General features: G+C 50.3%; 4 protein-coding genes and 1 pseudogene across 6 annotated transcripts; 3 read left to right on the forward strand and 2 right to left on the reverse strand.

Annotated features, from left to right (window-relative positions):
- The first annotated feature begins 551 nt into the window (after window positions 1–551).
- On the forward strand, window positions 552–1,597 carry LOC123039770 (uncharacterized). Its single transcript, XM_044462786.1, has 4 exons — window positions 552–966; window positions 1,068–1,294; window positions 1,395–1,477; window positions 1,585–1,597. The coding sequence occupies exons 1-4, from the start codon at window positions 552–554 to the stop codon at window positions 1,595–1,597; spliced, it is 738 nt and encodes a 245-aa protein (XP_044318721.1).
- Window positions 1,598–8,829: 7,232 nt separating this feature from the next.
- On the forward strand, window positions 8,830–10,918 carry LOC123039771 (uncharacterized). Its single transcript, XM_044462787.1, has 3 exons — window positions 8,830–9,451; window positions 9,896–10,125; window positions 10,265–10,918. The coding sequence occupies exons 1-3, from the start codon at window positions 8,830–8,832 to the stop codon at window positions 10,877–10,879; spliced, it is 1,467 nt and encodes a 488-aa protein (XP_044318722.1). The 3' UTR covers window positions 10,880–10,918.
- A 3,385-nt stretch (window positions 10,919–14,303) lies between these two features.
- Window positions 14,304–15,466, forward strand: LOC123039772 (uncharacterized). Its single transcript, XM_044462788.1, has 3 exons — window positions 14,304–14,401; window positions 14,511–14,611; window positions 14,727–15,466. The coding sequence occupies exons 1-3, from the start codon at window positions 14,304–14,306 to the stop codon at window positions 15,278–15,280; spliced, it is 753 nt and encodes a 250-aa protein (XP_044318723.1). The 3' UTR covers window positions 15,281–15,466.
- Window positions 15,467–15,682: 216 nt separating this feature from the next.
- Window positions 15,683–19,139, reverse strand: LOC123047617 (uncharacterized). 3 transcript variants are annotated; one of them, XM_044471201.1, is made up of 5 exons: window positions 18,830–19,139; window positions 18,659–18,745; window positions 17,311–18,273; window positions 16,222–16,326; window positions 15,683–16,112 (listed from the first exon to the last, which is right to left on the reverse strand). In XM_044471201.1, the coding sequence occupies exons 3-5, from the start codon at window positions 18,238–18,240 to the stop codon at window positions 15,996–15,998; spliced, it is 1,152 nt and encodes a 383-aa protein (XP_044327136.1). In that variant the 5' UTR covers window positions 18,241–18,273; window positions 18,659–18,745; window positions 18,830–19,139; the 3' UTR covers window positions 15,683–15,995. The 3 variants fall into 3 exon arrangements, with proteins under 3 accessions (XP_044327136.1, XP_044327139.1, XP_044327137.1); XM_044471204.1 differs by having other exon boundaries at window positions 16,252–16,326; window positions 18,830–19,093; XM_044471202.1 differs by lacking the exon at window positions 18,659–18,745.
- Window positions 19,140–20,848: 1,709 nt separating this feature from the next.
- Window positions 20,849–24,171, reverse strand: LOC123047618 (uncharacterized; annotated as a pseudogene).
- Between the last annotated feature and the right edge of the window lie 219 nt (window positions 24,172–24,390).

Raw genomic sequence — 24,390 nt, forward strand, 5'->3', positions numbered from 1 at the left:
TATAAGAAAGAAAGAAGGGCACGTATCATGGAGCCTTAATGGACCATTACTTGCTGATTTTATCTCTCCTGCCTAATGTGAGCATTAAGTGTCTATATTGAGCAATAATTAGCAATAATGTTTCGTAATAAAATAGTTAATGGGTCACCCATTAGTGGCAATACTAGTTAGACATGCACACATCTCAATGTAATCCAATGATTTATAGGCAAGGTGCCAGGATGCACGCATCTCTGCATCAAGCGTGCGCGGCAGAGGTGGAGGCGGAGGTGCGCAACGACGTCGAACAAGGGCAGTTGTGCTCGAGCTCCAGCGACAAGGAGCCATCAGGCGACACCACCACCACTCAGCTTAGACAAGGCACGAGGTGAAGGACACGGAGAGCGACACGGTTTGGGCATCCGGCCAGAAGACAAAGACCGAGTCCGAGTCCGAGTCCTAGTCCGGGAAGGAGATGGGGCCGAGGAATCCGAGGATGCAGGATAAATACTTGGCCGGCCGGCGCTCTTTCTCGATCGCCAACGTGAGATGTCAATGTGATACACCGGGAGATGACGTTCCTGAGTCAAGCACAGATGTCCAACTTTTGCGTTGAGGAGGAGGAGATGCAACAAATGAACAAGGTAAACAACAAGTGGGCCTACCTTGTTGATAACCCTGACAAGGCCCTCTGCTTTGTCATACACGAGACGCAACGGTTGCGCCGTCGGATTCAGTCCCGGCTGGCATCATCGGTTCCGAGGAATTCTCAAGATGATGAAAAAATGCCCTCGGACAAGCTCCAAAAGATTCGTCTCATGTCCACCGCATTGCTCAGCATCTCACAGCTTATAAAGAACCACATGTCTCCTCCTCATGACTACAAGGACGTCCACGAAATTCCTTGGCATCTTCGTTTTCACGATTCCGGCTGGGAGTCCACGTGGGGAAGCCCACCGCCAGCCCATGGCACATTTTACGACACAAGTAAGATAAGATTGCTTTTTTCCTTGTAATTATATATATGATTCAGTTTCCATATCGACGCAAAAATAATTCCTTATTTTAATTTTAATCTGGTGTTGCAGCTACATGGAGTCCTATGCAGTTTACGCACACGCCTCCTAAATTTCCATACTCTTCTATGGTCGGCCGCGCCTTGCAGATCTACTCTATCAAAATCGTCAACCTCAATCCCAATCTTGACTGGCCTCTCCATGTCTACGGCGTGGTTGCCGCACGAGACTGCTTTGACCACAACCGCAACATTCTCTTCTACCGGTACGAGGCTAACTGCCAACGACTCACCCAAGATGTATGTAAAGTACAGTGCCAATCTTCTTCCTATCTACTTTTTGATTAGTTTGTTTCTATCAAGTACAGTACAGTGATTATGATGATGCTGCTGCTTGCAGGACCCTTTCTTGCATTTGATCGGCCCGTCACGTGCAATTGTGGCCGAAGATCGTGTTATGTTTGAAGTCCAACTAAAAATGAAGTACGGAGCAGAGTCCAAAGATACAGCATTGTTCACTTCCAGCTATAGTTACGGCTTTGACACGCGGTGTTCCACCATTCTGATCTACAGCCGTTGTTGTATGGCAGAGTTAAGCCTTGAGGGGCTTACTAAAGCAATCCAGGCCACCATTGTTGGTGTTCGCCTTGTCAAAGGAAAGTGGCCTTGTAAGTATGGATGCCGAGTTTCTTGCTCCTTGTCTCCCCTAGTAGAGGAGGCTACTGAGTCCACGCCTATGGAAGTTGTGTTGCTTGAATCTCGCGGCAAAGAAATGCCTGCACGTTCAGATGGTTACATACATTTATCAAGGAATGTGGTTTCGGTGGATATACATAGTACATTGAAAGTTTGCATACAAGCTTACTCGAATGCTGGTCCCACTCCTCTACAGGGTCATGTGAACTTTCCTGTACATGAATGCCAAGTAAGCAAGCGGAAATGCTCACTTGGCAACTCTAGGGTGGTGGAGATCATTGTTGCTTGGTCCCTCCTTCCCATGGACGAGCTTGGCTAGTACCGGAGGGATATTGTACCCTGGTCGATGATTGCAGAATTTCTGTATCAAATCTAGCTTATGTTATCTAGTTGATAGTGCACCAACTATGACATGTTGAAGTATTTGAGTATCGACCATCTATCTAAGTGTTTTGAGTACCTGCAGCTTATGTTATCCAACTATTTACTGACTTCTCTTTTTCAAAAACAAACTATACTGACTTACGTTGGGTGAAATATTCTGGTTTGATTATAACTAGCAAGGTGGCCCACACAAATGCACGGGCTAGCTTATGATATATTCTGTTTTGATTAAGGTGTAGTTGTGTGGTTATGTTTTAGTTAACCCGCAAAGGAGTCTTGTATCCAGACGAGCATCCTTTAGTGGAGCAGATTTTCTTTCTAAGAAATGGTCGTGTCTAACCAATCTTCTAAATTTAGCGGAGTAAAATTTTGTTTTTTTCCCAAAAAATCAAATTCTAGTTTACATAGCACATTATAAGGTACATATTTGCACACATATTAAATCCAAACATATTAAGGTTCACACACTTTACACTATCCGATCATGTAGTAGTCATGGTCGACGGTGTAGTCGTCATGGATGATGAAGCCGCACAAAGCTGAAAGCGTAAAAAATTACGCTATGTTGTAGATGACAAAGTTGCAGCCGTGGATGACGCACCTTGCAGATGTCAGAGGGTGTCATCGGCGATGAGTCCACCGCTTTTTCAGGACCGGAGGACACCCATCGGGGGCACACATTGGTTTTGCCAAGACCGTTTGGCCGTGAAAGGGGCCATCAGTAAAGTTACAACGTGTCGATGCAGTCATGACGTCGTAGCTGAGGCGGACAATGTTGTCATGTCGTTGTAGATGACGTGGTCGATGCCACCGTCGAGATCGCGTACGTCTTGTCATTATACTGTCAAAGGACGCTGGAGATGTCCGTCTTGTGGACAGGGTGCCAGCGGCAGCGTGTTGTCGAAATCGTTGATGAAGACCTTAGTGATGAAGTATCGGCGTTGGCAATATAGTGACGTGTTGACAATGATGCATCGCATGAAGGCTGTTAAACCAAAATATTGGGCAACTGCTCGACACCCTTGGGGGGTGCGGCTATCTCATTATATATAAGTACCAAAGGGTACAAGTACAAGGTGTATACACAAGTCTACGTATAAACAAGTCTACGTATACATATACAGTCTAACACCCTTCCTCAATCTTAACTGTGGCCTGAAGTACAAACTAAGTTAAGATTACGCCTGCAGCCTACAAACTGTGGTTGTGGAAGAGGCTTCGTGAAGATGTCAGCAAGTTGATCCTTTGATGAGATGAACTTGATGCTAAGCAGCTTCTGTGCAACATGCTCTCGAACGAAGTGATAGTCAACCTCAATGTGTTTCGTCCGAGCATGAAACACTGGATTAGATGACAAGTATGTAGCACCAATGTTATCACACCAAAGCACCGGAGAATGAGCCGAAGGGACTCGCAACTCTCTCAACAAAGACTGAACCCAAATGATCTCAGCCGTCGCATCAGCAACTGCTTTGTACTCGGCTTCCATACTGCTGCGAGACATTGTAGCCTGCTTGCGAGCATTCCAAGCGATCAAGTTAGAGCCAAGAAACACTGCATACCCCCCCCCCCCTGGGATCGCCGGTCGTCAGGACTACCAGCCCAGTCTGCATCTGAAAAGGCTGAGATCTCATAAGACGGCGCAGGTTGGAGGAGCAAACCATAAGACGCAGTGAGACATATATAACACAGGATACGCTTCACAGCTGACCAATGAGATGTCCTGGGTGCATGGAGAAACTGACAGACACGATTGATTGCATAAGAGACATCTGGTCTGGTGATAGCAAGATACTGCAGGCCTCCAACAAGACTGCGGTACTCAGTGGCATCATCAGGTGAGAGAGGGTCTCCATCAAAAGCAAACAACCTATCAGTGGCAGACATCGGAGTACTGGCAGGTTTACACTTCAGCATACCAGCACGACGCAACAAATCCAGAGAATACTTCTTCTGAGTAAGAGTTACTCCAGCAGAAGACCGTGAAACCTCCAGACCAAGGAAGAAGTGCAGAGCACCTAGATCCTTGACAGCAAAATCATCACTCAACGCAGCCACAAGACGATTTGCCGCAACATCTGAGGAACTGATGAGGATGATATCATCAACATAGACCAGTAAGTACATCGTAACCTTAGGACGCTGAAGAAGAAACAGCGATGTGTCAGCAGTGGAGGGAATAAACCCAATCGCCCTCAAAACCGAGCCAAGACGTGCGTGCCAGGCACGGGGAGCCTGCTTAAGCCCATAGAGCGCCTTAAAAAGACGACAGAGATGATGAGGACGTGCAGGATCCACAAACCCTGGCGGCTGACGCATATAAACCTCCTCCTCCAGGACTCCATGCAAGAAAGTGTTCTGCACATCAAGTTGACGGAGAAACCATCCTCGAGTAACAGCAAGGGACAGCAGCAAACGAATGGTAGTGGGCTTGATAACTGGACTGAACGTGTCTTCATAATCAAGACCATACCTCTGTTTGAAGCCCTTAGCCACTAGCCTTGCTTTGTAACGCTCGATGGAGCCATCAACATGTCTTTTAACTTTAAACACCCACTTAGAATCAATTATATTGACCCCAGATACTGGGGGAACAAGTTGCCAGGTGTCGTTCTTCAGCAACGCTTGAAACTCCTGTTCCATAGCGGCACGCCAGTGAGGAATGCCTAGCGCAGCCTGAAAATGGCGAGGCTCGGCAGTGGGATCCTTAGCAGCATGAGCCATGCACGCTGCGAGCCATGCTACAGTCCCATCGGTTCAGATCTTAGGCTGAAAGACACCTGTCTGGCTGCGTGTGCGAGGTTGAGGAGCAGCAGGCTGTGGTTGCTGCGCAGGGCTTGATGCAGGCGATGACAGAGGTGAGGCCGAGTCGCCCAGGCTCACGCCAGAGCCACTTGGCGCTGGAGAGGCGGGCAGTGTTGGGCCCGGCGAGGCCGGCCCATCAGGAGTTGAAGCCGGCGCGCATGAGACAGCCCCTGGGCCAGGGGAGGAAGGGGTCGGCCCAGGCGAAGCCACCTGTGAAGCAGGCTCGGGCGACACCCGCGAGGCGGCTGCAGGCGAGGGCGATGCCCGCGAGGTGGGCGAGGGCGGTGCCCGCGAGGTGGCTGCGGGTGCAGCTCCCGCGGGTTGCTGGGTACTGCCCGGTATGCATGCCCCATGCACGCGATCATCCTTCGGATTCGGAGCGAGCGTCGGTGCCTGTTCCTCAAGGAGCTCAAGACGAGCACCACGTCCAACACCTGCAGCATGGTTAGGAAGCAACACATGAGCATTTGCAACATCCACAAATTGATCAGGCATAGGTGTGTTAGAAGAAACGTCCGGCATAGGAGTGATAGAAGTGTTCGGAAGTGCATGAAAGGGAAACACATTCTCATCAAATACAATGTCACGAGAAATGTAGACGCGATTGGTGGGAACATGTAGGCATTTGTACCCTTTGTGAAGGGAACTATACCCAAGAAAAACACACTTTTTCGACCGAAACTCTAGCTTATGTTTGTTATACGGACGCAAATGAGGCCAACATGCACACCCGAAGACTTTGAGAAAGGTGTAGTCTGGGATTTCATTGAGCAAGAGTTCAAGCGGAGTTTTCATATTCAGTAGTCGTGAGGGCAGCCTATTGATAAAAAACAGGCAGTGGAGAAAGCATCACTCCAGAACCTAAAAGGTACGGAGGCATGAGCTAATAAAGTAACGCCAGTTTCTACAAGATGACGATGCTTACGTTCAGCAGTCCCATTCTGCTGATGTGTATGAGGACAAGACACACGATGTGCAATCCCAAGTTTGTTAAAGAACGAGTTGAGGTTGTGATATTCACCCCCCCCCCCAGTCGCTTTGGACATGAATAATTTTCTAGCTAAGGAGACGCTCAACATGTGCTTGGAACTCTATAAACACATCAAACACATCAGATTTTTTTCTTAATAAGATAAAGCCAAGTAAACCGACTATAAGCATCAATGAAACTGACATAATAATTGTGGCCACTGACAGACGTTTGGGCATGACCCCATACATCAGAAAACACAAGTTCAAGAGGATGTTTCACGACACGACTAGACTCTGAAAACGGCAATTGGTGACTCCTAGCCCTGCTGACAGGCATCACAAACCGTTTCAGCAGTTTTATTTGACACAACTGGTAGTTCATGACGATGCAACACATGACGGACTATGGGAGCAGCAGGATGACCAAGTCGCGCGTGCCAATGTGTATGTGAGACACGAACACCATTGAACGCCTGAGGAGAAAACTGCATGGGAGGTGCGGTCGGCGCGTCAAGTGCATACAAGCCACGGCGAAGACGACCGCTAAACAGAACGGCCCTCGTGTCACGATCCTTGATAAAGAAACGAAAAGGGTGAAATTCAGCAAGGAAATTATTGTCACGAGTAAGTTGTGGAACAGACAACAAACTGCGCGAAGCAGTGGGAATACGAAGAATATTAGAAAGATGCAGTTTTCGCGAATTGTGTGCAAGAAGGGATGCCTGACCAACATGGGAGATGCGCATACCTGCTCCGTTGGCGGTGTGCACCTGATCATGGCCGCGATATGGCTCCTGAGTGGAAAGCTTGCCCATGTCGTTGGTGAGGTGGTTCGTAGCTCCCGTGACCATGTACCATGTAGGGTCAATCGAGTAGGATGGAGTACGTCCGTGCTCATGACTCACTACCGCAGTGGCCGCCTGTTTTTCATTCCCCTTGCCATTGTTGCCTAGGCCAAGGAAATCTTGCTTGTAACGGCGATGACAACGAGAAGCTATGTGGCGCTCAATACCACACAGTTGGCAGGCCTGCTGAGCGCAGGGGCAGCAAGCCACCGGCCGTGATCCGCCTGTGATGGATGGCGCGGTGCCCCGCGAAGTCTGAGATGGAGCCGCCGGCTTGTCAGGGGGCGACGGCTTCTGTGATTTTCCACGGGTCGCGGCGTTAGCGGAGGCAAAACTCGGAGCTGTTCGACGCGCTTTGATGCGCTGTTCGCGACCAAGAAGACGCGCGTACAGTTCCCGTGGCGGGAGAGGCGCCTCGCGACCATGGACATTCTCAATAAGATTATCATAGTCATCATCGAGGCCATTGAGCACATGGGTGGTGAAATCCTCATCTCCAAGGGGCTGGCCAATTGAGGCCAACGTATCGGCAAGACCGGACATCTTGTTGAAGTACTCCGTGATAGTGAGGCCATCAAGCTTGGTCTCCCCCAACTCAGTGCGGATAGAGTGAGCGCGCGCCTGAGACTGAGAGGCAAAATTGATGTGAAGCGCAGATCAAGCATCCTGAGATGTCGCGGTGAAGATGACAAGCGACGATACGCTCGGAGTGAGCGAGGACTGAATGGCAGAAAGTATCGCCTGGTCTTGAGCCACCCACACATGATGAGCCGGATGATACGGCGGCGGACACGGGATGGAGCCATCAACATAACCCTCCAAGTAGCGACTCCGGAGGAGGGGTAGCACCTGCGCCCGCCACGACAAGTAGTTGTCCGGCATAAGCTTCACCGGAAGGAGATGCGAGAAGTAAAACGGCGATGGCGCCGGAGCATAACCCGCAGGAGCATGTGTCGATGGTGCATGGAGGCCCATCATCGGAGCATCAACATGAGGAGCAAGCGCCAAGGACGCCTCATAGCCAGGAGCAGCCGGGGCATCGACCGGACCGTGCGGAATTCCCGAGGACACGGGGGCGCAGCACCGTAAGCCGCCCCATAGGGCTGTAGATGCGACGGAGCCACCTGAGACGACGGAAGCGCCGACCCGTAGGGTGATGCCGGCCGGGCAGGGGGCGGTAGCGCAGCGCCGTAGGTTGATGCAGGGGCGCCGTACCACGGAGCGTACGGCTGGGGCGCGCCATAGGGTTGAGGGGCGCCGTAGGGCGGAGGAGCGCCGTAGGGCTGAGGGGGAGCCACCCCGTAGGCAGTCGGCGCATGCTCCAGCCAACTCATCCAAAAGTCCAAACTAATGGAGGGAGGCGGGCAATATATTTCAACACTCCCCCTCACGTCTAGGCTATTTTAGTCCTTAGACGTGGGATCGATGTAGGCCGCAGAGTCGTTTTATTTAATACTGCGTTGGCAGGGTCTTGAACTCAAGACCTATTGGCTCGGATACCATATTGAACCAAAATTTTGGGCAACTGCTCGACACCCTTGGGGGGTGCGGCTATCTCATTATATATAAGTACCAAAATATACAAGTACAAGATGTATACATAAGTCTACGTATAAATAAGTCTACGTATACATATACAGTCTAACAAAGGCGTCCCTCGCAGCGGCGGCGAAGTGTCGATGCCGGACAAGTCGATGTGTATGTCGGAGTCGCTTCTCGTGGACGTGCTCGACCAGGTATATATGTTGCCTTCTAGAGATTAAAACTCGATGACGGAGCTGATCAGGTTGCTTCCGTCAAGTAGTACATGCATGATTATGATTAGGAAAGCGTCAAGAGTCCATGATATACTATTAGTTTTGCTAGTCCATGATCAGGTTGCTTCCGGCTTGAAGTAGTACTTGTCCAAGTATAGGTACGCGCGTGTAGGTCTATGTTCCATAGTCGGAGTAGGATTGAGTTGGTCGTGAGTCTTGGTTGCCGGATATGTATGTACAGTAGTTGAACTAAAACCACGACGAGTAATTTGAAACGGAGGAAGTATATACATAAACAGCCAGGTAGACCATAGTTTTGTAGCACAAGGTGGGGAAAGATCTGAAACACCATCGTGGAGAAGATCCGATCGAGGACATGGCCGCCGTCCAAACGGACAAGATAATGGACTACTACCCAACCTCCAGCGCTGCTGACGACAAGGTACTCGTCGACTTCATCTTGCAAGACATGGAGAAGTTGGGCCATCGGATGCTATCCATGCTACATTCCCTGAAAACATCCAACGGCCACCGATACGCTTCCTCCGTCTGCTCCAACCAGGCCAGGGAGCTCTGTTGCACAACGTCCAGGTTAGACAGGGTCATCTCCAAGGAATTCCCCATTGATCAGCACGACCATGAGCGCAACCCGCGGCTTGTGGAGGAGGAGGAGGAGGAGGAGGAGAATCTTTCCACGGGATTTCTAAATATTTTCAACAAGTACTATGAGTTTCCTGAACATTACGAGAAGGAGCTGGCGCGGCTGGTTGTTGCAGAAGAAGAGGATGCGCATGAGGAGGATCCCAAGGAGGTTGGGATGACGTTCGCCGAGCTCGTGAAGAAGGAGGAGGAGGAGCAGGCGCACCTGGATAAATCCTCAATGGAGTACCTCAAAAAGAGGATGGAATCCGAGCGGATAGACTTGGCCTATGAACGCAGATTCTGGGAAAATTCATGGGGCAGCAAGGATGGAAGGTGCGGTGGCTTCGGAGATGCAAGTAAGTCAACATAGATACATACATACATACATACATACATACATACATACATGTTGCTCGCCTTACTAGCCTTCTTCTTGATCTATATACGTCTCTAGAAATTTATTTTAGCAGATCACTAACACACATGCTCAATCCTAAAATCTGAACAAGTAAAACGAAGGTAAACTCAAGAAGATACTCCACTGATTTACCTGACCATGCTCACAATCTTTATCATTTATTTGATACCACGTGTTTATAAAGTGGCGACAACGATTAAGCAAACAATAATAGCTCAACCAATTTCCTTTCTATTGTACAAGTACACATGCATGCTTCTTGCCAAACTTCGTTTCTCCTTGTGTAAGTAAAAGGAACGGCAGAAATGTTTAATTTGCTCACTTTATTTACTTATATTCATATTAGAATCCTGATAGTAAACACTTGTCTTTGATGCTGCAGCCACATTGAGTCCTATGTACTTTACACACTACACACCCGGTGTCATCCCATCCCCAGCTGCCGTCGCCGCTACCACCTTGCAGGTCTACTCCATCAAAATAACGGTTCCGAAAGACTTCAACTGGCCAGTCAGAGTGTACGGCACGGTCGCTGCTCGAGACACCGTGGATCGCAACCGCAACATTCTCTTCTCTCGATCAAGGTCTAAGTACCAAGAACTCACCCAAGAAGTATGTACTCTGTTCAGTTTTCTCGTCATTTTCCTTTGTTTCTTGTTCCTACATTTGTAGTCCATTGCGATCGATTAAGTATTTTTGTTTCTTTAATGAGAAGCATTCTTTTAGTATAATGATGATATGATGCTTGCAGGATTGTTCTTTATGCTTGACTGGTCCGTCTCGTGCGATTGTTGCTATGGACCCTGTTGACTTTGAAGTTGCACTCACAGTTGAGGGGGTGGACAAATATAGCGTGTCGATCACCCTTGACCACCGCGTTGAAGATGGTACCACTTTCTCGCTCTCCAGTGACCGTTGTGTCGCAGAGTTCAACATCCAGCAGCTCGATAGATCGCTCCAGGCTACTATCTTGGGTGTACGCGTGACAAAAGGACGGTGGCCTTTCAAATGTGGATGCCGAGTTGTCTGCTCCTGGTCTCCCTTGGCTGCAACAGAGGATATTCGTACCACTTATAGGCAAGTTGTGTTGCTTGACCACTGTGGTAAAGGAATGCCTATAGGATCAGATGACTACCTTCATCTCTCGAGGAAAGTGATTTCAGTGGAATCACATGGAACGCTGAGAGTGGCCATCGAAGCATATGGTAAGTCTCGTCACGGGATTGCTCGAAAGGTTCACATTGACTTCGATGTTCAACACTGCCAAATAAGCATGCGTGAGTGTTCAGTTGGGGATGCCACAGTGGAGGTTGCCGTAGCCTGGTCCTTGCTTGTCAATGAAAAGGCGGACCTCTTCCTCAGTTGATTGTGCAGCCATGTAGTAAGGTGGCTATGTAAGATGTCAAACTAATTGTTGTGTATCGTCTAGTCTAGCATATGTTAGTCATATACTTATCTACTCATCTTGGTGCTGAGTACAACTTGTATGTTGTGAATCGTTATGGTCTGAGTCATCAGACTGTTATTCTATCTGATCTGATCGATTGTTTTTCTTCCATTTTACTACTATTATTACTATGCAAAATCGTTATATGTCAGCTTCTTTTGGCAAGGGTGGGTGTGGAAATCTCCTTTCTATTATGGTGTATGTTTTGTGAAATGACATCTATTATTTTCAGACATAAAATTGACAAGTACCCCTCTCTTTTTTTGCGGCGTATGTTTGTGCAACTCGTATGTATGTTTGACCAATATTATAGAATAAAATTGTATTTCACATTTTCGCTTCAAATCGGATGTCATATTTTTTTATCAAGAAATTTTACCTCTCTGGCGTTTGATCGAACATGTTGTGGACGCCGGTGGAGTTGAAAGGATCGCGGGGTACATGTGCCGCCGGATTGGGTGGAGGAGGCGCCCGTCCTCCAGCCACCGTTGCCTTGCCCTTCCTCGGCCCCTTGGCTTGTGATTTAGCCCGTCTGCCAGAGGGGTTGGAGGAAGCGCCCGTCCTCGAGCCGGCACCCGAGATGGTACCCCCGTGCGCGGGAGGGGGGATGGTGCCCATGGTCGGAAGGGTCCTTACTTCATGGAGGACGTGTTGCCTTGCCATTCCGTTTCACCCCGGAGGTGGAAGGGATTGGCGCGACAGCAGAGAAGTTGGCCGTGGGAGACACAGAATCTCAAGGCAACACCGATGGGATCGGTGAGGCATGAAAACCAATGGGCAGTGGCTACGGGTGCTCCATGCCATTGTGGCACGGGGACGAGGAGATCGACGGCGGTGGCGGGTAGAAAGGAGCTGAAATGTCACTCCCGCCAACTCGCGCGAGAGATAGGGGAAATGGCAAATGGGGCGGCGAAAAATGGACATATGTGGGACTCGAGGTTGAATATACCGCTCCCTGGGCCGGGCCTATCTCCGGGACCTGCTCGGGTCGTTTTTCCGCTCTGGAACCTTAAAACGACGGTTATTTCCCGGGCCGGGGATGTTTTCCGGGATCAGCTAGAGATGCTCTAACCAAGCATCTTGGCTGAGTGAAATTCTTGGAACTCAGGAGAAGATAGGTATAGTGGATGTCAATGCTGACAAGCAGGTTTAGGGGGAAGAAAATGTTACTAGTATAAACCTTGCTCTGGTTATAAAAAAAAGGTATAAACCTTGCTCTGGTCTTGTGATGTACTAGTATGTGTTGCACAAGTGAACAAGTTAGTTTGTGACATGTTTCATTCGTCGGAACAGTCATGAGTGTGTTGCATGGACGCTGCGCTGTACATGGTCCAGAAGTGTTGTATGCAATGGTCGTTCGGGGTTCATGGACCTCGATGCAATTTTTACTATGATTGAGATGCTTTGTAGTTCCGATGAATCTTTATAATAGATTTGATCCTTTTTGCAAAAAAAAAAGTAAATAAATAAACCAGCATTTGTTGCTGGAGAAGCAGAATGAAAATTTGGCATTGATTGCCTGAAAAAACTAGTGTGTAGAGGTTACTCTCTTTTATCTCCTCCGTTCCATCTCTTTGAGTTAACTCGGCGGAGGACAGACAGACAGAAATTCAGTTGGTGTGTTGGTGAGTCCCCTGGACTGAAAGAGGGAGCTTGGTCGACAACTTGTGGTAAAACTAAATTCACTTGGTGCATTTGGCTATGAAGTGCAGAGGTGGATGAATGAATGAATGAATGAATGAAGTTGGTACAATCGACTTTTATGTTGCAAAATGTCGAAAACTCATCAAGCGGTCGGTTCGGTGGCATTCTCATGGTTATATATCATGGCTAAAAAATAAAATCCCTATTTCTTTTATAGTTATGTAAAATCCCAACGATTGACAGTTAGTGTGGTTGTGTTTTATGTTAGCAGAAGTAAATTGCCCAGTTGAACACCAGCAGGAAGAGCTTAACGCGCTGTATATGAAAGATCGTGAATGTACTTGGAAAAACAATGAGCATGAGCCTGCCTGCCTGCCTGATGCATTGAGCAGTGATGAACATATAATATAATTAGTATATTCATTGGTGATAAATTAGTACTCCCTCCGTCCGAAAATACTCGTCATCAAAATGGACAAAAAGGATGTATCTAGATGACGAGTATTTCTGAACGGAGGGAGTACTCTACTAGATTCCATGGAGCAATCATCAACCAGGCACTGGATTGAAGGAAGAAAACAGACATGGCTGGCGGTAAGCGTCTGAGTTGCAGTAATCTAGTCTAATCAATATGATTACATCTTTCCTAGGCATGGCTGGCTGACTGAATGTATGAATGTTGAGCGCCATGGCCAAGCACCAGCAGGTGTTGGTTCTTGCTTATCAGTGGATCTCCGTTGTGTTGTACTACCTGACTGACCTGACGGCATCCATCCTCATTGCTGCTCCTGGCTGTTAGGGTGGGTGGCTAGAGGAGGCCGCGCCGGCGGGCGAGCGTGAGGAAGTCCTCCATGCCATTCTCATTGCTGCCGCTGCTGCTCCTGTCGGTGGTGGCGCCGGTGAGAGCGCCCACCATTTGCACCGCCCTGTAGAGGGGATCCGCATCCGCATCCGCATGGGGCTGCTCCTCTGGTTGCTCCGGCTGTTGGTCTGGGCTGGGTGTCGGCGTGCGGATCTTGGCGCCCCTCACCCTCACCTTCCTCACGCACACCCTCGGCTTCCGGCGCGGGGGCGGGGAGGGAGGCGACGGCGACCTGGTGGGGGAAGGGGTGGAGGGGAGGGTGCACATGGTGACGGCGTCCTCCTCCTGCTGCTGCTGGGAGAGATCGAGAGCGGTGGCGAATGCCTCCGAGTCCTCGTCGTGGTCGCCGGCGGCGCCGAGGAAGGGGGAGGCGGCGAGGGCGTCCTCCTGGGAGGCGGAGATGTCGCCGCCGCACTCGCACTCGCGCGCCACCCTGCCCATCATAGACCCGGCCTCGGAGGCGGCCATGGTCGGTGGGTGTGTGTGTTCCTGGCGCTCAGTCAGGTCGCCGGGGGTGCGGCGGCGGATTGGGGATACGAATCGGGACAGGCGCGTCGGTTACAAACATATAGTACGATGCTGCGGTTCAGAACTGCTCTGCTCCGCCTCTGTTTTGAGGAAAAAAAATAGGAAGACAGAGGCCGTGGTGCGGTTAGCCTTCTCTCTGTCTCCCTCTCCGGCGGACACGCAAATTAAGAGTGACACAACTCCGGCCGGCGACTCCATTAGCATCATCGTATCGGCACCAAAACCATCCTGCAGGTAGCAATTATTTCTCACCTTCATGATCACTGCGTACCTGATGATGAAACCGACGATGCGAATGGCAGGAAGCAAATGGGGAACGTGTTGGAGTCGGTGGTGTCGGGGTTCACCAAGGTCCTCGCCGGCCTCCTCTCCAAGCCCATCGACTTCCTCTCCGGCAAGGCATGCAGGTTTTTACATTGGCTCACTCAACACCCTCCCACATTCATTCATTCAGTTTCCCTTCTTCTTTCTACTGACCGCGAACCTCTCATCTCCTCGCCGGCCATGGCATGGCAGCACGGTCTGTGGCCCAACATGGGACATCTTCTGCTACGTCGAGAACTTCTGCGTCGCCAGCCTCGCCAAGACCGCCGTCACGCTCTTCCTCCTCTACCTTGGTAAGCAAAGCAAGAGTGGTTCCACAACAGAGACACACACAAATGCACATATACTACATGCCACTGCTTAAGGATATCTACTGCTTGCATTACAAATGACATATGAAGAATGCAGTGCTCCTCTTCTTCTACGTCGTCTACAAGCTGGGCATATGCCGCTGCGTCGGCCATGTGATCTCCAAGATACTCTGCTCCTGCCTCTCCTGCTGCTCCTCCGCCTGCAAGCACGGCTGCGCGCGTATCTGCAACAAGATGAGGAGCATCAAGCACGCACGGCAGAGACGACCGAGAAGAAGGCGCCCACGCCACGACGACGACATCGAACAAGGGCACTTCTCCTCCAGCGACAGTGACAGCGAGCCGCCAGAGGATACTGCTGGTAGGCATAGAAGACATGCCGCGGCGAGGCATGGCAACTCTGAAGGATCATCAGTGTCAAGGAGGAGGGTTTATCTGGAGAGGTCCCTCAGGCCCAGGAACCACCGGGTCACCGTCGGCGTCAGCCGTCGCTCCGACGCCGTCATCAAGGAGGGGAAGGAGCCCAGGGTGAGCCACAGGCATGATGGGAGTCACAGGGAGCTTCACCATCACCACGGCATCAAGGTGACACACACCTCCCGGTTCGCGCGCAAGGCCAGTGCAAGGAGCAGGAGTACTCTTAGAGCTTGAAACAATCCCACGGTTCACTTCTTCTGTGAAGACCCAAGGCTATGGAGGTTTCAACAAGAACATTGTTGTATTGTTTTGCAACACTGAACAGCACTACTCTAGCCATGTCTGAGACCAACAACAGATTCCAGAAAATTCACCAGCATAACTCCCCTTGTTTTCTTGACCAAACATGCACATCTTACATACCCCAGCCAACAAAATAATAAGTCCATGGTATGTATAGCTAGCGGCGGGTATAGAAGGCGCCGGCATTGAACAAGGGCAGTTCGGCTCGAGCGACAGCCGCACCGAGCCGTCAGAGGGCACCACCACCAGGCACAGGCACGCCGTGGCAAGATGCCCAACCCAGGCTCACTTCTCTTCTCAAGATCTAGTCCAGGACTATGGATGGATGGAGTCTTAGCAAAAGAAAAATATATAACAACATATCATTTTTCATATCCACAATGCCGAATAACTAGCAGCAGTCTATCTGCATCTCAAACGAGTAGCAGACCACCACCATTAAAACACCCGCTACCATAGATTTTCCTTGTTTTCTCGGCCCAACATATACATCTGAACATAATTCAGCTACAAAAAAAACACACCCATGATATAGCGGCGGATATAGACAAGGAGGACAATACCTAACGCTGCCGTGGACGCTACCCTTTGCGACGCCGCGGTCCTAAATCCTCATAACGGCTGACTGAGGGCACACTCGATGTAATCATGAATTGCGGCGGATGGTGCGGGTTCGCGAGGCCCACACTCCAAACACGAGGAACCAGGACACGAACAGGATCCCCCAGTATCGCATCGACCCAAACTGGATTCTTGGGAAGACCTGCACATGTAAAAGGACGGCGGGAATTACACCAAAGTAGGCAGAAACGATGCCACCACCAGCAACTATCATCTGAACAAGTGCTAGCAGTAAAAAGTTCAGAACAAACCATATATGTTAAGCATCCTAGTTTACTTACAAATCTCAGCGAGATTATTATAGTCAACGAGCATAGGCCTCCCAGAAGCATGTGAAGGATGATCGCAGCCGCTCTCTGCACAGAAATTTCAAAAAAGAGGAGAGGCATCACACTTCTGGTCAAATATTTTGAATCCAATAAACATGGTTTATACATGCAGATCATACCATACACAATACAGAGAAATGAAAACATTTGTAGTCGCAAACATGATGAGCTTACAACCTGAGAATATATATTCATGGCTGGCTAGCTGCATCTAAGTTTTGTGCTTCAGACTATCTTAACTTAGATCTACAAACAAATTCAGTGCCTACTGACACAACTTTTGGGTAAAGACAAGACACATTAATTTCTGACATATCACTAGCCGTTACTGTAATACTCTGTCAATACTCTGTCTTGAGGAGAAAAAAAATATGCAAGAGGCCTATCATTACATGCAAAAGTATGCGTTGGTGCACAATAGCAGTGGGCACTGATTTATTTATTTTAAGATGCACACCACATTCAGAAGATAAAGTTGGGGGAAAGTGCAAGATTAAAACAGCTGCCTATGTCTCTAGAAATGCCATCAGTTCATCTTAGGAGGGATGGGCAGCTGAATGTTCGTCTCAAATAATTGTATGTATGTAATTCTTTGAACACACATGTAAGGTTTGTCTATCATTACATGACAAGGTATGAGTTGGTACATAACAGCAATATGCACTGATAATTTTAAGATGCACATAACATTCAGAAGATAAATTCGATACGGACCACAAGACAAGATTATAAAAGCTGCTCTATGCCTCTAACAATATCATCAGGTTCCTTCGAAAAGGATGTGAAGCTGGATTTTCATCTCAAATGATTGTATTTGCATGTGATTCCGTTGGACACAAATATACCTATATAAGGTTTGTCTATCTGCTCTTGTGAACAAAATTATGAAGAAATTTGAACGGTCCTACTCCTGTCCAGAAGAAGAGTGGCAGGCACCAAGTTTTAACTTTGTAATGCAATGCCACAGCATATGCAGAGACAAGAATGAAGCTTTGAGGGGTAGATAATTACCTTGCCAACATGTGGAGCAACAAACCATGCAAGAATACCAAAAGCTAGGGCGATGGCGACAAAAGCTCCGGTACTCCCGACACTTGAACCCCCGTGTGATGGCCCCCAAGCCGAAACACTATAGTCTGCAGAGTTATTGCTCGGGCTAACTGGCACCTCTTCGCTGTTGTTGGTGTGCCTCTGACTCTGAGAAAACACGAAATGCGTGTTGTGAGGGTTGAACCATGACGATATCTCGCAGAGCCGCTGTCTCCGTACCGCGGCAAGCGCGACCGGGTCGACGGACGCCTCCGCCCGGTAGTGCAAGTAGGAGAGGTCCCCGGTGGACGTCCTCTCCCTCAGAGCTTCGTAGTCCTTGAGTGACGCGAGCACCGTGTTGAAATCCTCGGGCCGCACGTTGGTGGCGACGTTCCCGCATATCTCGCACACGGTCGACCCGTGGCTGATGAACCACTTGAGCGCGCACGCGTAGTGTGCGAGCGCGAGCTCGTTCTTGCAGGAGCACCCTAGGTTCACGATGTCGTCTTGCGGGTGCAAATGGCCCGATTCGATGTCGGTGGCGCACTTGAAGATCTCCCCCTCGGGGCTTATGAACTCGAGAAATGTTGGAGCATTGGCGCTATCCTTGCTGATGGAAGTCTTGGTGGCGCCGTTGCCCGGGTCCTTGTCGGTCTTGAGGCTGGATGGATCAGGGGAAGGCGGCACGATGCCTAGGAAACCCAGAGCGGACTCGCCTCTGAGGTCAGGCTCCACGCAGTGGCACACCCGGCAGAGAGCGAGGCCGTCGTCCTTGTCCGTGCTGCAGGTCGACACGCGGGGGTTGCTCGGTTTTTGCTGGTCGCTTTCCGGAGGCGGCGGCTTGGCGATGGCGGCATCAGGCTTTCTGCCGGTGTCCGGTTGCTGCACGTCTTGCTCCTCGACGACGCCCATTGCGCCAACTGACGGACCGACCACCTTCAGAATCTGAAAGGAAACATAACAAAAAACAGTTGAGTAACCAAGCAGTGGGCTTGCTAGTACTACAGACTAGAGACAGGCAGCTAGTTGATGATGAGAGAAAAAAATGTTTGTGAGTAAGTGAGGTGAAATTATTCAGTGACCCAGATGAAATGGTGAATCAGCAGCAAGCAACCTCATTCACCAGATGAAATGGATGCGGTCTAGCCTAGTCTAGTGTGGAGTTGTGTTGTGCAGCAACCTCATTCGACGGCGTGTGTTGCAATCTACTCACTCGTGACGGACGGCGCAAAATTAGTTGGGATCCGGCTTAGATTAGATAAGCAAGAAGGAGGAGAAGGGGAGGAACACTAGACGAGGAGACAGGGCAGAGGCGGTAAATCTGGGGTACCTGCGCTGTCGTGTGGTGGTTGAGGAGTTGGATCCGGCAGCGGAGTCCGAGGGGAAGGGGAAGGGGAATGGCGCCGGAGACGGGGAACTGGGGAAGGGAAACCCGGTGAGACGGCAGCAGGGGAGCGAACGGAAGGAGAGGAGAGGAAAGGAAAGGCGGATCCTTTAGTACCTTGCTTGCTCGGAGCCGAGCAGGAAACCCTGGCCCTGGTGGCGCGGCGACCGCGAGCGGGCGGGGGACCGCCGGAGCGGGGCGAGAAGGGGCGAAGCGAAGCAGCTTGCGGCGGCGCCGGAGGTTGCGGAATCTGCTCTCCCGGAGGCCAAGGCCAGATTTTTGTTTCCCCTCTCCGCTCCCTCCGGCGTGGCGTTGTTTAATTTTAATTTGGTGGCGAGGTGAGGTGACGGGAGGAAGAGGAAGATGGAAGACGGAGGGGGGAGAAGAGTCAGTCACCCGACAGTCGCTGGCCGGCTCGCTGTTTGGTGGGCCCGCCGGAATCTGGCGGTGATGTGGGCCCCACTTCCAGCTTGACTCCAGTCCAGTCCACTCCGATTCCTGCTCCTCTCCTGATCCACCACGGTGATGCCACTGCGTCGACCGCATCATGACTTAAACCCTGATGGGCTGACGATACTAATGCCCACTTAACCACGGGTTGGTTCCACCTAACTACTCCCTCCGTTCCAGACATGTCGGTGTGGTGTGATTGACAGGGTGCTTCATCATCGCCATGGCATCAAGGTCAGCCACACCTCACGGTTTGCGCGCAAGGGCAATGGCAGGATAAGAGCATCTCTGACAGACTTCGGGGCTGTTTGGTTCTAGGCCTAGCATTGTCACATATTTTTGCCAAACTTGTCTAAGGTTAGTTTATAAAAATGAAAGCCACAAGTTGGCAAGCCTAAGGGAATCTTGTCACATTTTTGTGTGTATGTCATGTGGGGTCCAAGTATGACTTGCCTAAGGTGTGGCTTGAACCAAACACTCACCTAAGTTAGTCAAACTTGCTTAGCTTTACGTGTGGCAACATTTGGCAAAGTTAGTCACAAACTAAACAGCCCCTTCATATATCAACGGCCCTTATATAGCGGATAAGGGTCGATAAATCAGAGATTTGAGGGGCGAAATCGGATGCGACCGAGCAGAGCACTCAATTTGAAACCATAAATTTTGAAAAAAGCAGTCCCGGGCGAAATGAAGAACACATACTACATACATAATTTGATCATCGCTACATTTCGACAGTTATTTTACATCGCGATGCCGCCCTATCCCAGACTAGCCAAAATCGGAGCTCTCCGGGTGCGACAGCGACGCGGCGGCGGCGGCGGCGGCGGCGGCGGCGCTCACTCGTCGTCGGAGGGGGAGACAAGATCGATGTACATCTTATCTTGCTCCTCGGCTTCGCGGTGCCATCTCGCCTGCTTGGCGTCGAACTTGCGTGCAGCAGCGAGCGCCTACTCGTAGAGGAGGTCACTGAGCTCCTCGTCCCACCGGCGACGCGCGTCCTACTACTCCTGCTCGCACGCACTGCGCTCGGCGAGTGCCGCTTCGAGGGCGTCCGCGTCAGGCCCAATGAGGTAGTCCTTCGGGCCAATGAAGCCGCGGCCGCGCGGGCGCTCCTCACCCGACACCCTCTTGACGGCACGGAGCGGAAGAAGCTCGTCGGGCTCCCTCTTCACCGAAAGCAACGGCACGCCGGAAGAGCTCCGCGCGTCAAAGCGTCGCGCATGGCGGCGGTCGTACTCCTCCGTCTCGCGGCGAAGGAGGGACGCCTGCACCGGGAGCCCATAATTTGTGTACTGTTTGGCCGAGCACTTGCGCGCCGCGTCAGCAATGACACAACACTTGCGCTCCGAGTCTTCGTCGCCACCGCGCCGGCCAGAGCTCCACATCGTCGCAGATCAGTGGGTAGAGGGGCGGCGGATTTAGCTCACCGGCGGCGAGAAATGGGAGAGGGGATTGGGGAATCGCGGCGGCGGGGGGATAGGGTTTCAACCCATATCACGGGCACGAACCTCTAGTTATACTGCTCGAGGGGGGGGGGGCACCATAAAAGCTTTACAGGCTCTGGGCTTTTTGGGGGCACACCCATATAGTCGCCGGTTTTTTTTATAGTTTAGGCGTTTTTACGGAGTCTACTAGAGATGCACCAAGAGCAGCAGACCATAAAAAGGAGCATGACTAATACTCTTAGTAGACCATATAAAAGGCCCAGCTTCATTCACTTCTTCTGGTGAAGAAAGATCCAAGGCTATGGATGTTTTCAATCAAGAAAAACAGCTAAATATATACATTACTGTATTGTTTTGCAACACTGGCCAGCCCAGTACTACTCCAGCTATGTCTGAAACCACCATCAGATTCCACAACACTCAGTAACATAACTCCCCTTGTTTTCTTGCCCAAACATGTAGTACGTCCATGGCATAGCTCGCGGCTAATATAGACAGGGGTAATAGTACCTAACGCCGTCGTGGACGCTACTCTTGCGACGCGGTCCCAAATCCTCACAACGGCTGACAGAGGGCACACTCGGTATCATCATGAAGCGCGACGGGCGGTGCGGGTTCGCGAGGCCCACACTCCAAAGACGAGGAACCAGGACACGAACAGGATCGCCCAGCATCGGATCGAGCCAAACTGGATTCTCGGGAAGACCTGCAAATGTACCAGGATGGTGAAAATTACACACCATTGCGGAAACTGGAAGAGCAAGTATCATCTGAACAATTAAGTATGTTTGAGAATCATAGCTTACTAACAAATCTTAGAGAGATTATTATAGTCAATGAGCAAAGGCCTCCCAGAAGCATATGAAGAATGATTGCAGCAGCTCTCTGCACAGAAATTCCAAAAAAGAGGAAAGGCGTCACACTTCTGGTCAATATTCGACCCACAGGAATATTGTTTATGCAAGCAGATAACACCATACACAATAACAGAGAAAATGAAAACATTTGCAGTCATAGGCTGCATCTAAGTTTTGTACTGTACTTCAGAGTTCAGACTAGCTTAGCTTAGATCTACAGACAGTTTAGTGCCTTCTCAGACAACTTTTTACTAATAAAGAAGATACAGTACAAATTAACTTCTGACATGTCACTGGCCGTTACTCTACTGCTCTGTTTTGTGGGAAAAAAAAGAAGAGGCCTATTGTTACATACACAAGTACTCCCTCCGTCCGAAAATACTTTTTCGGACAGTTTGCAGAATAGCAGTGGGCACAGATAATTTTAAGATGCACACCACATTCAGAAGATAAAGTTGGGGAAAGTACAAGATTAAAACAGTTGTCTATGCCTCTAGAAATGTCGTCAGCTGATCTCAGAATTCTTCGAACACAAATATAAGGTTTGTCTATCGTTACACTGCATTGAATGGCATGAGTTGGTGCAGTACAGCAATGTGCACTGACAATTTTAAGATGCAAACCACATTCAGAAGATAAAGTTGATAGGAACCACAAGATGTAAAACTACTTGGACACAAATATGTATAAGGTATGTCTATCTGCAGTTCTGCACTTGTGGGAAAAACAATAGAAGAACTTCCAATGATCCTGTTCAGAAGAGTGGCACCAAGTTTTATCTTTGTAATGCCACATCATGCACAGAACTAAGAATGAAGCTTTGAGGGATCGATACCTTGCCAACATGTGGAGCAACGAACCATGCAAGAAGAACAAAACCCAGGGCGATAGCAACAAAAGCTCCACTACTCCCGAACTTCCGCCTCGCATGTGCTGCCCTCGCAGCCGTAACACTATAGTCTACAGAATTATTACTTGGGCTGACTGGCACTTCTTCGTTGTTGTGCCTCTAAGAAAACACGAAATGTGTATTGTGAGGGTTGAACCATGACGATATCTCGCAGAGCCGCTGCCTCCGTACCGCCGCGAGGGCGACCGGGTCGACCAACGCGTCTGCCCTGTAGTGCAAGTAGGACAGATCCCCGGTGGACGTCCTTTCCCTCAGAGCTTCGTAGTCCTTCAAGGACGCGAGCACCATGTTGAAATCCTCGGGCCTCACGTTTGTGGCGACATCTCCGCAAATCTCACACACGGTCGACCCGTGGCTGATGAACCACTTGAGTGCGCACGCGTAGTGCGCGAGGGCCAGCTCGTTCTTGCAAGAGCATCCGAGGTTCACGACGTCGTCTTGCCGTTGCAAATGGCCTGATTCTATGTCTGTGGCGCATTTGAAGATCTCCCCCTCGGGGCTTATGAACTCGAGAAATGTTGGAACATTGGAGCTATCCTTGCTGGTGGACTTCTTGGCGGCGTCATTGCTTGGGTCCTTGTCAGTCCTCGTGCACGAAGGGTCTGGCGAAGGCGGTACAATGCCTAGGAAACCCAGTGCAGACTCGCCTCTCAGATCAGGCTCCACGCAGTGGCACACCCGACAGAGAGCAAGGCCGTCATCTTTATCGGTGCTGCAGGTTGATACACGGGGGCTGCTCGGTTTTTGCTGACCGTGTTCCGGAGTTGGTGACTTGGCGGTGGCGGCATCAGGCTTTCCGCCGCCGTCCGGTTGCTGCACAACTTGCTCCTCGACGCCCATCGAGCCAATGGGCTAGTGGTGACCTTCAAAACTTAAAAGTGTGGCTGATATAGCACTTGACCTGTAAAAAAATGGAAAAGAAGACAGAAAACGAAGTTGAGTAACTAAATATTGTGCTAGGACAGTACAGACTAGAGATAGTTAGTTAACGAGAGAAAGAAACTGAAGCAAGATCCTTGTCAGTAAGTGAGGTGAAATGATTCAGTGAGGAATCGCTGGGCAACCCACCCAAACCAAATAATGATGAGTAGTGGGTGGAGCTAAGATGAGAGCACAGGGTTAGTAGTAACTGGTAGTAGATGCAAATCTGCAGCTAGAGGAGCGCCCCTCAACCAGGCAGCAGAGGTGAAAGGGTGAAACTAGGGAGGGGATTCTGATTCTGACGGACGGGGGACGGCGCAAGCAAAATTAACAGGATCCGGGCTAGATAAGCAACAAGGGGATGGATATTACTCCGGACTAGTGGTCAGGTCAGGGCAGAGAGGCTGTAAACAGATAAATCTGGAGGAGGGGATGGGAGGGGATACCTGTCCTGGCGTGGCGTGGCGTGGGTGAGGAAATCGAGCGGCGGAGCCCAGGAATGGCGCCTGCGGCGGCACCGGAGACGGGATAAGAAGAGAAATCCAGTGAGACGGCCGGCGACCCACAGGCAGCAGGGGAGCGCACGGAAGGTAGGAAAGGGAGATCCTTTTTTACCTAGCTTGCTTGCTTGGAGCCGAGCAGTGAACCCTGGTGGAGCCGGAGAGGGACGACGGCGACGGACGGGGGAGGCGGGCAGGCAAAGGATCGGAGCAAGGCGAGAAGCGAAGCGAAGCACCTGGCGGCGCCGGAGCAGAATCGCCCGCCCGGAGGAGCAAGGCAAGGCCAGATTTTTATTTTCTTTTGTTTCCCCTCTCCCTCCGGCCTCCGGCGTTGTTTAATTTTAATTGGTGGCGAGGTGACGGGAGGAAGAGGAAGACGGAAGAGTCAGTGGTCGCCTGCTGGCTCGCTCGCTGTTTGGTGGGGCCGCCGGCGATGTGGGCCCCGCCTCCAGCCTGCTCCGGTCCAGTCCACGACGGTGATGCCGATTTTCACGCGTTAAAATCTCCACTATAAATAATACTACTAGCAAATATTATGCACAAGATTTGTTCTTTTCCTTTTTTTAGGTGCACAAGATTTTTCTTGATTTGA

The sequence above is a fragment of the Triticum aestivum genome, chromosome 2B, assembly GCF_018294505.1.
Source record: "Triticum aestivum cultivar Chinese Spring chromosome 2B, IWGSC CS RefSeq v2.1, whole genome shotgun sequence".
NCBI classification, from domain to species: domain Eukaryota; kingdom Viridiplantae; phylum Streptophyta; class Magnoliopsida; order Poales; family Poaceae; genus Triticum; species Triticum aestivum.

Bases quoted from the DNA above. Each gene is read 5' to 3' on its own strand.
- LOC123039770 (XM_044462786.1), top strand. From the start codon at position 552: ATGACGTTCCTGAGTCAAGCACAGATGTCCAACTTTTGCGTTGAGGAG. The intron at 967-1,067 runs GTAAGATAAGAT...CTGGTGTTGCAG, and splicing joins TGGCACATTTTACGACACAA to CTACATGGAGTCCTATGCAG. The intron at 1,295-1,394 runs GTATGTAAAGTA...TGCTGCTTGCAG, and splicing joins GCCAACGACTCACCCAAGAT to GACCCTTTCTTGCATTTGAT.
- LOC123039771 (XM_044462787.1), top strand. From the start codon at position 8,830: ATGGCCGCCGTCCAAACGGACAAGATAATGGACTACTACCCAACCTCC. The intron at 9,452-9,895 runs GTAAGTCAACAT...TTGATGCTGCAG, and splicing joins CGGTGGCTTCGGAGATGCAA to CCACATTGAGTCCTATGTAC. The intron at 10,126-10,264 runs GTATGTACTCTG...TGATGCTTGCAG, and splicing joins ACCAAGAACTCACCCAAGAA to GATTGTTCTTTATGCTTGAC.
- LOC123039772 (XM_044462788.1), top strand. From the start codon at position 14,304: ATGGGGAACGTGTTGGAGTCGGTGGTGTCGGGGTTCACCAAGGTCCTC. The intron at 14,402-14,510 runs GTTTTTACATTG...ATGGCATGGCAG, and splicing joins CTCTCCGGCAAGGCATGCAG to CACGGTCTGTGGCCCAACAT. The intron at 14,612-14,726 runs GTAAGCAAAGCA...TGAAGAATGCAG, and splicing joins GCTCTTCCTCCTCTACCTTG to TGCTCCTCTTCTTCTACGTC.
- LOC123047617 (XM_044471202.1), bottom strand. From the start codon at position 18,240: ATGGGCGTCGTCGAGGAGCAAGACGTGCAGCAACCGGACACCGGCAGA. The intron at 16,327-17,310 runs GTAATTATCTAC...ATTTCTGTGCAG, and splicing joins TTGCTCCACATGTTGGCAAG to AGAGCGGCTGCGATCATCCT. The intron at 16,113-16,221 runs GTTTGTTCTGAA...TTACATGTGCAG, and splicing joins TAGGATGCTTAACATATATG to GTCTTCCCAAGAATCCAGTT.